This window comes from Caenorhabditis briggsae, assembly GCF_000004555.2.
Source record: "Caenorhabditis briggsae complete genome, chrII, whole genome shotgun sequence".
Classification (NCBI taxonomy): domain Eukaryota; kingdom Metazoa; phylum Nematoda; class Chromadorea; order Rhabditida; family Rhabditidae; genus Caenorhabditis; species Caenorhabditis briggsae.
This window is the reverse complement of record NC_013486.2, coordinates 6,388,786-6,402,130: the sequence shown is the minus strand read 5'-3', so window position 1 is coordinate 6,402,130 and position 13,345 is coordinate 6,388,786. Positions and strand designations below refer to the sequence as shown.

The 13,345-nt window shown below is 38.7% G+C and overlaps 4 protein-coding genes across 4 annotated transcripts; 1 reads left to right on the top strand and 3 right to left on the bottom strand.

The window, feature by feature from the left end:
• Positions 1-283: 283 nt before the first annotated feature.
• On the bottom strand, positions 284-2,794 carry CBG12992 (the record flags this gene model as incomplete). The annotated part of the gene is made up of 10 exons (XM_045242181.1): positions 284-369; positions 417-554; positions 887-1,183; positions 1,228-1,384; positions 1,431-1,675; positions 1,729-1,794; positions 1,842-2,052; positions 2,392-2,529; positions 2,580-2,685; positions 2,736-2,794. 10 exons carry the CDS (start codon positions 2,792-2,794, stop codon positions 284-286), a joined length of 1,503 nt encoding a protein of 500 aa, XP_045095019.1.
• Positions 2,795-4,326: 1,532 nt separating this feature from the next.
• Positions 4,327-4,830, bottom strand: CBG25543 (the record flags this gene model as incomplete). Its single annotated transcript, XM_045242180.1, has 2 exons — positions 4,327-4,358; positions 4,788-4,830. 2 exons carry the CDS (start codon positions 4,828-4,830, stop codon positions 4,327-4,329), a joined length of 75 nt encoding a protein of 24 aa, XP_045099356.1.
• Positions 4,831-8,447: 3,617 nt separating this feature from the next.
• CBG12994 lies at positions 8,448-9,226 on the bottom strand (the record flags this gene model as incomplete). The annotated part of the gene is made up of 3 exons (XM_045242179.1): positions 8,448-8,586; positions 8,640-8,846; positions 8,892-9,226. 3 exons carry the CDS (start codon positions 9,224-9,226, stop codon positions 8,448-8,450), a joined length of 681 nt encoding a protein of 226 aa, XP_045095020.1.
• Positions 9,227-9,330: 104 nt separating this feature from the next.
• On the top strand, positions 9,331-10,239 carry CBG12995 (the record flags this gene model as incomplete). The annotated part of the gene is made up of 6 exons (XM_002630507.2): positions 9,331-9,388; positions 9,438-9,681; positions 9,728-9,863; positions 9,910-9,986; positions 10,030-10,164; positions 10,212-10,239. The coding sequence occupies 6 exons, from the start codon at positions 9,331-9,333 to the stop codon at positions 10,237-10,239; spliced, it is 678 nt and encodes a 225-aa protein (XP_002630553.2).
• Positions 10,240-13,345: the final 3,106 nt, after the last annotated feature.

The window sequence follows — 13,345 nt, the reverse complement described above, 5'->3', positions numbered from 1 at the left end:
TTCTTCTCGCTTTCGCTTCCGCAACCACCAGAAATCAATCTTTCTTTATTCTTTTCAAGTAAAAATAAACAATTCAATGCACACACAAAAAGTGATAAAGAGCGAAGTCAACAACGTCACAAACCATGGGAACTTTTTCTTCTTCTTCTTCTTCTTCTTCTTCTCAATCTGGTCCAACACAAAGACATGTTTTTCGGCAAAAGAGGAACATTGTAGGTTTATGAGTTCCACAAAGGCCACCTGCTGCCCAGAGCTGAAAATGAGGAATTCAAGAAAGAAAAACTTATTTTTCAGATTTGAAAGGACCCACTTTACAGATCTTTCCCTTGTCATCGACTTCTTCATCGCAGTTCATCTCGAACTTCTTCCCTAGAAAAAAAATAGTTATATTTGATAAGAGGTCAAAATGTTCTCACAAACTACAGGTTTCTTGTTCCTGATTTGCCTAACTCGTCGTTCTTCTTCTGCTTCTTCTGAAGAATCATCGTTAGTTTCCACATCGTCTTCTTCACCCAATTCCACGGAAACTTCAATTGTCCCTTTTTTGACGCCAGCTGAAAAAGTTTGATCCATTTTTAGATAAAATGTAGACAATACATTGTCCAGAAATGTTATTACCGTAAAACCTGTATTAGATGGGCAGCCCCTTATACTGTTCCGGGGTACCTCCGGAGAGCCTAACAGGGGACCTTTCTATTTTTCCCTCTTGGACGGCCCTTCCTTAGAAGGGCGCTTCAATTAAAGATGCCCTTCTAGTACAGGTTTTACGGTATGTTCTTTTACCAATGTATATTTCAAAGAACCACCGATAGTTCATAATTTCCTATTTTGAATGCACATTTTCTCTCAAGCACAAACCTTGAGCTACAACTGAGTCATCTACGGCTTTCAGTTCCTTCACATGAATACACGTCTTCTGGTGGGCTGCATGAGTTGTCATGACACGAGTCTTTGGAGAGGAAGTCGTCGTGGTCGTTGAAGTCGTAGTTGTGGTGGTGGTGTCTATAAAATATGTCTAGATGAAAGAACAGTAGAACATCCCCACTTTTTGTGTTCGACTCAACACTATCATCTGTTGTTGGTATGGTATCCGTTACGGATATTTTTTTATCGAAAAGCTTGTCGGAATCAAAAAAGCTATCTCCCCCAGCAATGTCCTCTTGAAGATCTGACATCACAGTTGCTGAAAATCAGAGATTGAACAACAGAACAAAAAAAATAACTGACTGGCTGGAGACGTGATATAGTAGTCGTTAGTTGTGTTTATCATCGTCTTTTTCACGAGATCCTTCCCACTGTTCCGTTCTTCTTTTTCCAGTAGGTCTGCCTTCTGGAACTCTTCTAGATCATCAGTTGGTTCTGGCAATTCTTCATCAACATCAACCTATAAACAGACAATAAAAGTTGAAAAAAAACAAGAACCCGATTACTGTAGTTGGAAATTCGTCATCATATGGAATTGAAATTGTTTGATTCAATCTGAATGTTGTTGTTGTTGGTACCGGGGTTGTGGTAGGAGGTTCAGGTGGTCTGATGGATGGAGGAGCCACATTTGCTGATGGTGGTAGAGCTGGTTCCGTCTTCCGAACATACTGTAGACCAATTGGTAATGGTGGAGGCTCCGGAATATTACTGTCTAATCGTACCGATGAGTCAATAGTCGGTATGAAATCATCTTTAATGATGAAAAATGATTGGTTTATTATTAGTCATTATCATAAGTCATACCAAATTCATCGAGTGGTTCCTGTGCTTTTTCCGGAGCTGCATCTCCACTGATTTTCCTTAGATGATCTAAGAGTCTTATTCTAGAATTCTGAATTAATACAGTAATCACATACCTTGTGCTATCACAAAATACAACACAAACAACGCTGTCAGCAAAAGTCGAATCATCGGAATGACCATTTTCCGCTTTTGGTATTGTGTCTTTGTAGTTGGTTTTGCATTCAAAAAGCTAATAGATTCAAGATGGTTTCGATGGTTTTTTCTCCTTGGTAAGTGGCAATTGATTGAGTGGTTGCATGTCGTTCGGCATAATTGGTAAGACAACTAGTTAACAAAGGAGATACAATTAATTATTAGGAGGCGCAGACAGCTCAAGTTTAGGAAGAAGACGAACAGAGACTGATATGTTTTGTTTCCTTTTTGTTGCATCTTCATCTAGCGTGTTTTCTTCCAGAGGAGGCAAGGTATGAAAAATAGATGTATTCGAATTTTAAACAAAATAATACATGTCAGCTATTCCTTTATAACCGGAACTTTGTCAGTCAACAGGGACCATCCAAAAAGAGAGGGGAAACCGTAATGTATGCACAAAAAATAAGTTATTGTGACGTGGATGAATACAGTAAGACGATGAAAAAAGAAGAATATTTAACTGAAAGTAACTGTTCGGTTTGAGGCGACAGTGGCAGGTCTGCGTACTTCGTCAGATTTTTTCCGAATATCCAAAGAGGTCATCGAACGGAGCGATGAGCCATGATAAACCAAGTGTGATACATTGTCTTCGTAGGAACGGAGAATCTCCTAAAATCGGAAAATTTTGAATTTCGAAATATTTCAATTAGCCAACAAACCCTGTATGGATCCTCATCCATTGAGCTCTGTTGTGGAGTTGTTGCTGTGGATGAAGTGGTCGATGATGCCGATGAAAAACTCTCTGTCGACTGGTTGTCGTTGGATCTAAAATGCATGGATTGCTCGAAGGTTCTCTAATAATGGTTATTACTCACCGTTTGCCAAGAAGTTTGTGTGAAATTGATCGGGAAAGTTTTTTGAGTGGATTGTGCATTTTCTAGAAACAAGGAAATTAGACTGGAATAAAAAAGAAGCGAATTCACAAAATGCGAGTTGACGACTGTTTGATAATGAAACATGAAACAAGAAACAAGTGAAAGTGGCATGATGCTATTTCAGCTGGAACTGTATGAAAAATTGATAACTTTTTGTCAGAATTTCTAGATAAGCGGACACGAAAATCGAAGAACTAATAGGGAAAAAAGTGTGTGAATAGTCTAGGGTGACGTTGTCACGAGGACAACAATTGTGATAGTCAGAGGTGAGGTAAACCGCGACGATCGCCGAAAAAATGAAGTTCAGGGTCACAAAGTGATGGTATTATTTTTTTTTTGCTTTGGGTGTGGACGAAATTAGAGAACACCTCCTGATAGAGTGAAGACGATAACAAAGAAGGGAAATGTCGTTCTTCGTCTTCTTCTTCCATTTCCTTCCACAGCGTCACAGAAATACGAGAAGCATAGTAGCAGCTGACTTTTCACCTCGGTTTATAAGTACATTAAATTCTAACATCCAGAGCAAAGAAAAAATAACATCGAAAATCATCAAATTAGTTTATTTGTATGTGTGTGGGGGCCATCAGAGGGACACAAAGGAGAATTGGAGAACACCGTTTCTCCTTTTTTAACGATTCTCATTTTCTCTTTTTGAGAAGGAGGAGGAGCTATAGAGATATCACGGGGGATGGCTTTTGCTCTTTTTGCTCTTTTTCTTCACAAAAAAAACGAAGACTTTTTCAGAAGATTTACGGGGCCGTCAACGGTGAGAATTCGCGAATGCGAAGCGACTCGAAGGCGTGTGAAAAAATACTTTGCCTTGTGAATAATCGTTTTTCGTTGAAACGAACAAAAAATGGACAACGATCGCTTCCATTCGAAAAAAACCGATTTATGTTTTGTTCTTTTCTTTTCAGTGTTTTTTTGCAGAGAAAGACAAGACAAATTGAACTATGAACATTTGGACACTCAAGACAATAAGCCCTTCCTCGGGATACCTAAATTTTTAATGAATAGTGTGAGAGAAACAAAAAAAGATGCAGAAGTGTTTGCAAACTGAATAAGTTGTTCTTCTTCTTCTTCTTATTTTGCTTACGTCACCACTTGAGAGCAAACTAAAGTAAAACAAAAGGACCCGCCACTTCATATTGAACTTATTTTTCAAGCTACAGACAAAAAAGAAGCCCTTGGGTAGTCAGGAGACGTTAGGAGACTACTACTGACTCAGTCAATTAGTATTTTCCTTTTTTCCTGCTAATCATGAGAGGAGTCGTCATAAAATGAGAAGCAACACATCATGTTAGAAATAAAGGGGAAGACTAAATACAATTGAAAGGATTCATCAGGTTAGGAGGAAGAAGAGGGAAATGGAAATGAATGTGAAAATGAACAAGGGAAGCTGATGTGGCTCACCACCCGAGTAGAAATAATCTGTGGAAAGTATCCAGATAAAGTCCGGATAAAAGAGAGGCTAAGTAGGGATTCAGACGGATTCAGAAGAGCCCTGAAGACGTCACACGGTTCCAGCGGTTTATGGGGTGGAAGTGAAATGACTCTTATGGACTCGCCTTTTATGGAAAACGAAAAGTTTTGATTGGTTCCGGTGGTTGACGTAAAACAATCCAGATGAAAAGTTGGAGAAGAGAAGGAAATGGGTAACCAATGACCTGCTCCATTTTCAGACATAATTTATGCAAAAATAGAAAAAAGGGATTATCGGGGTGACAGAGTTCGTCATTCTCTTCTCTTTTTTTGCATCCTAAAATTTTTAGACAACAAAAGTAGACCCGAACGTTTGGTCCTGCAGGATTGATCTACCGATTTCCACGTGCCTGTTCTTTGTAGAGTCTAGGCATACCGACTAAAACAAACTAATCCAAAAATTGGACAGGAATCAAGATCAATAGAAACAAGTTCTACAACTCCTCTAAAGAACATCCGGATAATGAAAAATAGGAATTGGCAAATTTGAGAAAAAGTACTAAACGTGACGGGGGGAGGAGATGTGGGAACGAAATGTGTGGGCGCAATGCATACAAAAAATATGGACGAGGAAGAAGAAGAAGAAGCTGACGTGGCAACGAAATGTGTATTCGTATTCCTGTGCTGCAACAGGAGATGCTAGTGTCTTTTTAAAAATGGAGAATACTGGGAAAAATTATACATTTATTATGTCTATATGTCCACAAAAGAAGGTGTAAGAAAATATGAAACATGAGTCGAGAGCAATCAGAATATGAGACAAGTTTTTAGGCGCGTGCGGGTGAAATGCGAAGAAACTAGTAGTCGTAGAAGGAGAAGGCGTTGTCGACGAAAACACAGAATCCTAAGACGAAATGTACACGTTGTTCGTGGCTTTGTTATTGTATAGATTACACAGGCAAACACCGTACATATCAGCCAACAAAATGCATTGGTTTGTTTTTGAGGGGTAGGCCAAAAAAAAATCAAAATAAAACAAAGAAATATGGTGCCATCGGGTTTCGGGTTGACTGATAAACAGTTAGTAGTGTGATCTGTGAGCCCCCGTGGTTGTGCTCGAGAGGGCAAACATAAAACGACCCATTGAGTCGAACGATCTGGTCGAAAAAGTTCTAGGTGATGACAGCTTTACGATTTATAGCTGACAGTGAGAAGGGGAGGAGAAAGGAGGAAGCAGCAAATATAAAAAGAAGGGGAAGTTTGTGTTGGTTGTTGAAGGTTATCAAAGCGGTCAGAAATGGAAAGAAAAGACAATTTGAAGCGAAGGATGACCCCGTTCATAGGTAGGAAATCAAAGTTGCTAGGGGTTGAATTGGATTGATACAATGAGATCTTCTCTAGAGAAGCCGCCCATGAGTCAATGTGTATAATCTGGATTTCGAACAGGAAGTAGACTAAAAATCCTTGAACACAGTAATTCAAACTTTGATGGCACACATAAGTGTTTTCAAAGCGCAATTATTTTTTGAAAAAATTGGGCTCTTTTTTCACATCAACTTTTGATAATAAACCCTTTAAAGGGGGCTAAGGCATAATTTCTATAATTTTTTTTAGGAGCGAGAATTTGAGTTCGCGCTCAGTGAGAAACCTAGGTCGCGGCGGTGGGACGCCTTTCTTACATGGCAATCTTTCCCGATTTCGTCTCCGGAACGTAAAAAAAACAACTGTCGGACACTTTAAAAAACACTTCCCGCCCATTTGGCCTAGGTTTCTCACTACGCGGGAATTCGAATCCTCGTCAATATTCGCCACCTTTTTTAATTTTCAACAGCGTTTTTCGAGGATTCCCGATTTGAAACTATTTTTCTAGCAATAATATCAGGAAAATATATAACTTTCAAAACATTTCAATGCAATAAAAAAGTTTTGGTCGGAGTCCCCCTTCAAGCAATTGGGTTCAATTTTCATATCAACTTCTGATAATAAACTCTTGTAGCTAAATTTATTACTTTCTCGACACATAAACATTCGTAGTCCATGTCTCGAGTCCAAATGGTCAATTGTCAACGGTCGGATACTTGATTAGGTTTTTCAAAAAAGAGGCGGAAGGAGGTGTTGCAAGATGGAGAGCAGCCGTGTTTCGTCACAATAGAATTTGAAATGTAAAACGAGGGAACAAAGCGAAGAAATAGGAGAGGAAAGTCACAAAACCAAAGGTTGCTGACAAAAGAAACTGAAATCAAAACCAAAGGAGAAACCTGGAAAACTTATGAAAGGGAAGAAACACGATGGGCAACACACCGAACGGAATGAGGAATGGCAGCTGATCAGAAGCGAAGATATCGGAATGAAAAAAGAAAGAGGAAGCAGGTTTCGGGGCAGAAGTTTTCGATGACAGAAGAAGTGAAAGACGATAAAAGTGAAGAAGAAGAAAATGTTAAAAGAGGAAGTATTCTGAAAAAAACAATGGTCCGAGATGTGCGTCAATACTGGATTTGATCATAAAAATTTTAATATTCGGGAACACAAACCATAATCCAGATATTGTTATTATTTTGCATTTTGGAAAAAACTAGAACCTATTACGAATGGGTACCAAGTGTACCGAATAAGTTCGGTGCTGATTATGTTTTTCAACTACAAAATGAAAAAAACCAGGCAGATATTATTTTTCAAAACATGACATAATCGGCCCCGGAAGGTAAACATCTTCGCTGAATATCATCCAATGTGATATACTCTTTGTAATAGAAAGGCTACCACACTGTCAAATTTAAGCTCAATTATCGCAAACACTATAATAGAAGGTCATTCAGACCGTCAACTTTGAGCCCATATATGTACCTCGATTTCTGTAAAAGATATGGAAAAGTGATCAACTGATAAAACATTGTAAATGGGTGTGGGACTAAAATTTATGACTAAAATTTTGTTAGATGATTCCTTTTTGATATCTTTTACAGGAATTGAGATATATAGACTGAAAGTTGCCAGTTCTGGTGACCTGCTAATAGAGTTTTACGGTATCTTGATGAGCAATTTACCAGTTGACTACTTCTTTGACAGAAACCAAGATAAATTTTCTGAATGTTTAAAGTTAAGAGGTCCTTTTATTACAGGTTTTAATATTTCTATTACAGGTTTCGGTAAGTTTTGATTAGCCCAGTTATCAAAAATTTAAGAAAAAACATTGACAAAATCTGGACAACTGCTCAATGAATCAGAACATTTTTTGAAAATATAAGTGTTCGTTTCAGCAAGAGCTTCCCTAAATTGTGAGCATGAATCCTTAAATTATGAGCAGCCAAAATACAGAAAACCAAAAACTCGTGCGTCATTTCCAGAGATCATCAAATCTATACATATCCAGTTTCTTTTTTCCTAGAAAATAACAACGTTTTAAAAATAAATCTCTCACTTTGCCACTTCCACATTAGTTTGGTCAGTTCCGGAAGACCAAGGCCTCCGTTTGACTCGACTTTAGTTCACTAAAACTTAATCCGAAAAATGGGAGGAAACGAGAGAGGGAGAAAAATATTCAATTCGTTTCCAGGTATGCATGCCAGGACGAAAAATGATTTGTAGTTCAAGTTGTTGTTGATTGATGACTGCATTCAGGAATAGGTTGGGTGGAGAGGAAGGCTAAACTAATTGTTTACTCGTTTTTCGTATTCTGAGAACCACGAAAAGTATCTGGACATTCATACAAAATACAAACCGACCTTTTTTACGATTTACATTTGCATAACAGGATTTGCTAACGTTTGGAAAAAAGGAAAATCGAGAATTTTCTGCGGAAGAGAATAGAAAATGAACGTCCAACACAAACATAACTGACACCCCATGTAAGAGAGAAATTGCGGAAGTTCTCTGAATAATAATTGTATGCAGGTTAGGAAAGTAATTGAAAATGGGCGACAAGAAGGAGAAGAAGCCTTTCAGAAAGCGGGCGGAGCTTCGTCGAACGTGGCAAAAGTGTCGGAGGAGAAACGGAGAGAAGATTCGATCTGATAACCGGCGGTTTGAGATTTACGACTTTCGTTATGTGAGGGGTCTTATGACATGCAACACGTTCAAGTTTCTCATCAAAACGACACAAAAGCAAAAACCAAACACTTCATTTATTTATTAGGCTGTGTGGGAAAATAAGAAGCGAACCACGCGGTTATCCATCATCGAGACATTTGCTGAAAACAAACGGAAAGTGATCGTTTGATGATCGATTTGAACTCACAACTCAATCTTTGTGGTCTTGATTTGACCGCTGAAGAATACCGATTGGGCCCTTTCAGCTTTCGGATATTGGGTTCTAACTTTACCGGGGAATTCGTCCATAGTTCCGAGTGCAAAACCGTATCCGTCTATACTTCTGAAAAACATCAATCTTTCTTCAGTTAAGCTTAATAGCTCAATAAAACGAACTTGACTCTGAGAACAAATGGATCATCACAGGTGATATTTGGTTTTGGCGTTTGATCAGCACCGAATTGGTCTCTTCCGCGACCTCCGATCAAACCAGTTATATTCATCATTGGTTCACTTGCTCCAACGGAAGCAGTCATCAAATATTTCTCCAAATCGTCTCCCAGTTGATGCATGATAAGCCCTTTCGAAAGTCCAACACGGAATCTAAAACATTTAAACTTACACCTATGAATGTTATCTGATTCTCACTGAGCATCGTCGAAGACCTCGGATCCGTTGTTATAGTATTCTCCAGTGATGATGATTTCGTCAAATTTCTGGAATGGGCGGCCTAGAAGGAGAACTTTCATTCCTTTCTCAAAGTCGCTGAAGTCTCCATACTGAAATAATTCCTCATTTTTGTTCTTAAGGTTTTTCGATTGACTTACAATAGTCTGATTACAGGAAATGAATGGGGTACACCATAGGTATACCGCCGGTACGATAGCGGCGAGCAGAAACAGACGAAGGAACATCTTGTGACTCGTTTCGTTTACTTCCTCACTCTTTTTAAGCACAATTCCCGGATGTGAATTGGCGTACATTACTTTTCGGAAAACAACTACGTGTTTTATCGATAGGAAAGGGAACTTGAAACGAACTCCATAAAAGAGGTGATATCGGACATTTCCAACGAGAATAATCGAAGATGCGGATCTGGCTCACAGTTCTCATTCAGGCGTTTTTCGCCTCATCCGTTCTTTCCCGTAAGTTAAAATTTTCCAGTTGGAGAAGTTTAAAAAATGTTATAATCAGAATTTCAACCGGACCCAGTTCCTGAAGTAGTCACACCTGCTCCTGCTCCTGAAGTCGTCCCACCTGCTGAAGGATCAACTGAAGTTCCGAATGCTGATTGCTACTTGTGTGTACCGACTGTTCAATGTGGAGAGACAATAGAAGGAGATTATTCAAGTGGAGATGTCAATGTTCTGTTCATGAAGGCAATGGAAGATGGGGACTATTTCGTTGTGAAAGGAGAGGTATTCCCAAATGCTAAAAAGTGAGTTTTTGGAAATTGAAATGCGTAATGGAGAATTTCGATTCAGAATCTTCTTCGACATCTTCAAAGATTTGAATGTAGGAAAAGCTCAAGAGGGTTTCGAGAATCAGCGAACTCTTCTGCAATTCATTCATTATTATGAGACCAATGTGACATATTCGAGATCCGGACTACATGGAATGGTGGGTTTCAGAACTTCCGAATCACATTTAGTCTAAAGAATTGCAGAATGAAATGGATTCCTTCCGTCCAGCTATTCTTCCACTTCCAATCAGAGAAAAGAAACCATGGACGTTGATGTTTAGGTATAGTTCTTGCTCCCTGTTTAAAACCAACTTTAACTTTTAGAATGCATCGTAATCAGACAGGATTCGAGACAGGAGACGACAACGGATGGTTCAACAACCATGTCCCATGGAATGGAACAGCAACAACACAATCATTCAATGTTCGAGGAAACTGGAAGACGACTTCTATCGAATTGTGAGCTTCAGATTTTTTCGCAAGTTTCAAGAATTTCCCATTTTCAGTCATTGCGTCAACAGCACTCTATTATAAAATGTCTGTTTTCTCCTTGAATGAAATAAACTTTTCTGTTCATTTTCCTTCGTTGTTTTCTGTATTCATGGCGACCTTTTGTCTGTTCTGTCATATTCGCAGATTTGATTGCTCATCAAACTAATTCGATTACTCCCATAACGAAGGTCTCTCTTTCGTTTCGAAAAGAATAGCATTGAATTGAGAACAAGTGAGAGTAGTTTGAGGTCTTCTCCTTCTTCTGATAAAAAGCAACACGGTGAACAAATAAAATATGATTTTACGATGTAGGTCATTTGGAACAGAAAGTAGGTAAACTGAAGAGAACAAGAGAGTGCATTAAATCAAATTAGTTGATAGCTTCGTGATGTTTTGATAGTGAGTTCTGAAATACCTCGTTAAGTCTGACACCGTTATCAATTCAATAACATTTTTGGACTTATCATTTTCAGACTGTCCCGAACTGAGCAATGCCAGTGCTGGGTCCATAATGACCCCGAACTTTGGAAACATATTTTGAAAACATTTTATTATATTTTTAGAGCTTTAATATATCTAACCATAGTGTGGCTCTGTATGATTTGAATAGTATCTGGAGAATAAGATGATGTTCTGAGAGTTTATTTGTATCTTGTGTATTTTTCGTATTTTAAGCAGTATTCACAAAAATAATACCATTCTTTTTGAATCGACAATAGTTCCAAGACGCCATTCAATTTTTTATCATTCTCTTGTTTTCTGTTCTGCAATTCATTGGATGTCTGGTCCAGTTCTTCTTCTTGTTCAAGTTTTCTATCCTTCAGCATAGATATTTTGTCTTTGAAACATACATTTTCAATATTTTTCTATTTTGTTGCTGTTTTGACAATCTTCAGAACTACTTCTCTATCAAGAGAACGTTTTTCTGCAGGACTTTTTATTCGAACTTCATGTGAATGCGCTCGAACGTTGATTTTTCAAAGAGGCGTTGGACTCGATGCAACAGCTTCAAATTGAACTGTCAGCCTTACGGTTTTGTGGCTGAATTCCACCGGAAAAGCGTGGGAAAAAACTTATTTCTAAAATACGTTCCGGAAAAAAAACATTGTAATTTCTGAACACTCATTTTCCACATCCTTTAGTTCCATTAGTTGAATTAGTCTCGTGCTAAAAGATTTCCAATTGGGTCATTGAAAATGTGATCATCATAACTTGGTAGGTGTATTCTCAGCGTGAAAAACCATGGGAACACCCCCTTTCCTGAAAATTTCCTTTTCTCGTCCACATATTTTCAATCAGAGAAAAACCGTTAAGCATAAAACACCCAAAACCATATGCACGCATGTCAAAGCCAATTAGTGCGGGGTCTAAGTAACACAATAATGGGAATTATGGCTGTAGACGGGATGCAAATGACGATGCGATAATGTCAGGTTGAAGGTCCATCTGGTAGGAAGAGGCTGTCAGTAACCCATGTTTGTTTTGCCAGCACTACACCAATTGAATTAGTTTCTGGTGCTACGAATCCCTAAAAAGTATCCGGGATTCTCGCGAGTGGTCATTATATCCACCCCACAACCTCGTTATGGTCATTTCATCATCAGAATAGACACCCCAAGTGTTGCGCAATTGGCGAAAAAGTGTTCCCTCCGGAGAAGATCGTAAACGAGCCCATCCCATCCCTATCATCTTCTAGGAATATCCCTCTCGGCAACACATTTGTTTCGGGTAGTAGTACATCTCCTCATATCCTCACCGGCAAGTGTCACTTCTGTGCTGAGATGATGAAGAAGAAGAAGAAGATGAAGACATTTCTGAAGATGGATATTATTACTATTGCGGAGAGTGCACATATTATTAGCTGTGTGGTCCCAAAAAGAATTAATAACCCGAAGTGGTGGGTCCCCCCTGATGTCCTTTTCGGAGGGAAGTGCATTGAGAAGTAGGCGGCTTTATGACCATGTATCCGCTTATTATTACTTTGTGCAAATTGAGCATGTCGCAACGGATGAGGCAATGAATAAAGAAGGGTTCCATACCCGCATCTAATAACAACAACAAATTCTGAATGTTGCAAATGCTGGGAGTAAGTAGATGCTGGGAATCGTGTAACCGAATAACTGATATTCTACTGGTCCCATATAAATCTCATAAGCAGCACCTGTCCAGGACTACAGGGAACGGACACACATCCATCAGAACATTCTCTCATTTCTCAACTTGAGAGATCATTTCCTACTCTCGCTGGTTCTCTCCCACATAATTCATAAAACTAGGCATGTACCATTATGAGATAATAGCGCTATGCATTGAAGTCTCTCAACAATGTCATATTAATGAATAATGATCAAAAGAAAGACCGCCTGTTCACCTGTAGAAGAGAGAGAGAAGGGGGGGGGGGGGGGGGGCTCATCTCTTTTGAAGAGGTAACCAATCTGGCCCCAAAAGACAATAGACTCGGTTGGTTCCGCCTGGATGCCACGTCATGATGGCCTTCCTTCATGTCGAAAATGAGTCGATGAAAAAAGGCTCATCGAAGAGAGGAAGAGGAATGTCCTTCGAAACGATATTCGCATCGTTTGACTGTCAGTGTAATTGTATTCACGCATTTCACTCGATTGCCAGAAACGACATCTTCCTTCGGTTTTTATTGTTGTTCCTTGTGTTGCACGTTTCTCGTCTTTTTTGTTTATCACCTTGTTTTGCATTCTGAATTCTTTCCATTCGAGACCTTGACGGTTCAAAATTAAATTTAAGTCAAACTGTTGTTTTGTTTTTACTGCAACACTAGCTTCATATGAATAAGATTTTTATTTTTCACTTCAATCGGCTTCTAAAGAATCACAAGAAAATACGTACAGTAACCGGTCAATAAGACATACAAATACTTATTTTTCGACCATTTTGACTATTTTGAAGCTCAGCTGTCAAGTTTCCAATCACTTTGAAAGTCTTGTAAAAAAAAGATGTGAAACAAACCTAAATTGAAAACGTTGCATTCACAGAACTTTTTTAAAATTCCTAATTTTTCATATTTTTTCCGATTTCTGGAAGACCCTCTTTTTCGTCCGTTTTTGTACTGGAAACTTGAAAAACAGGTGTTTTTCCGAAATCGGCTAATAGCTGAAAAGCTAGGAAGTTTCAAAAA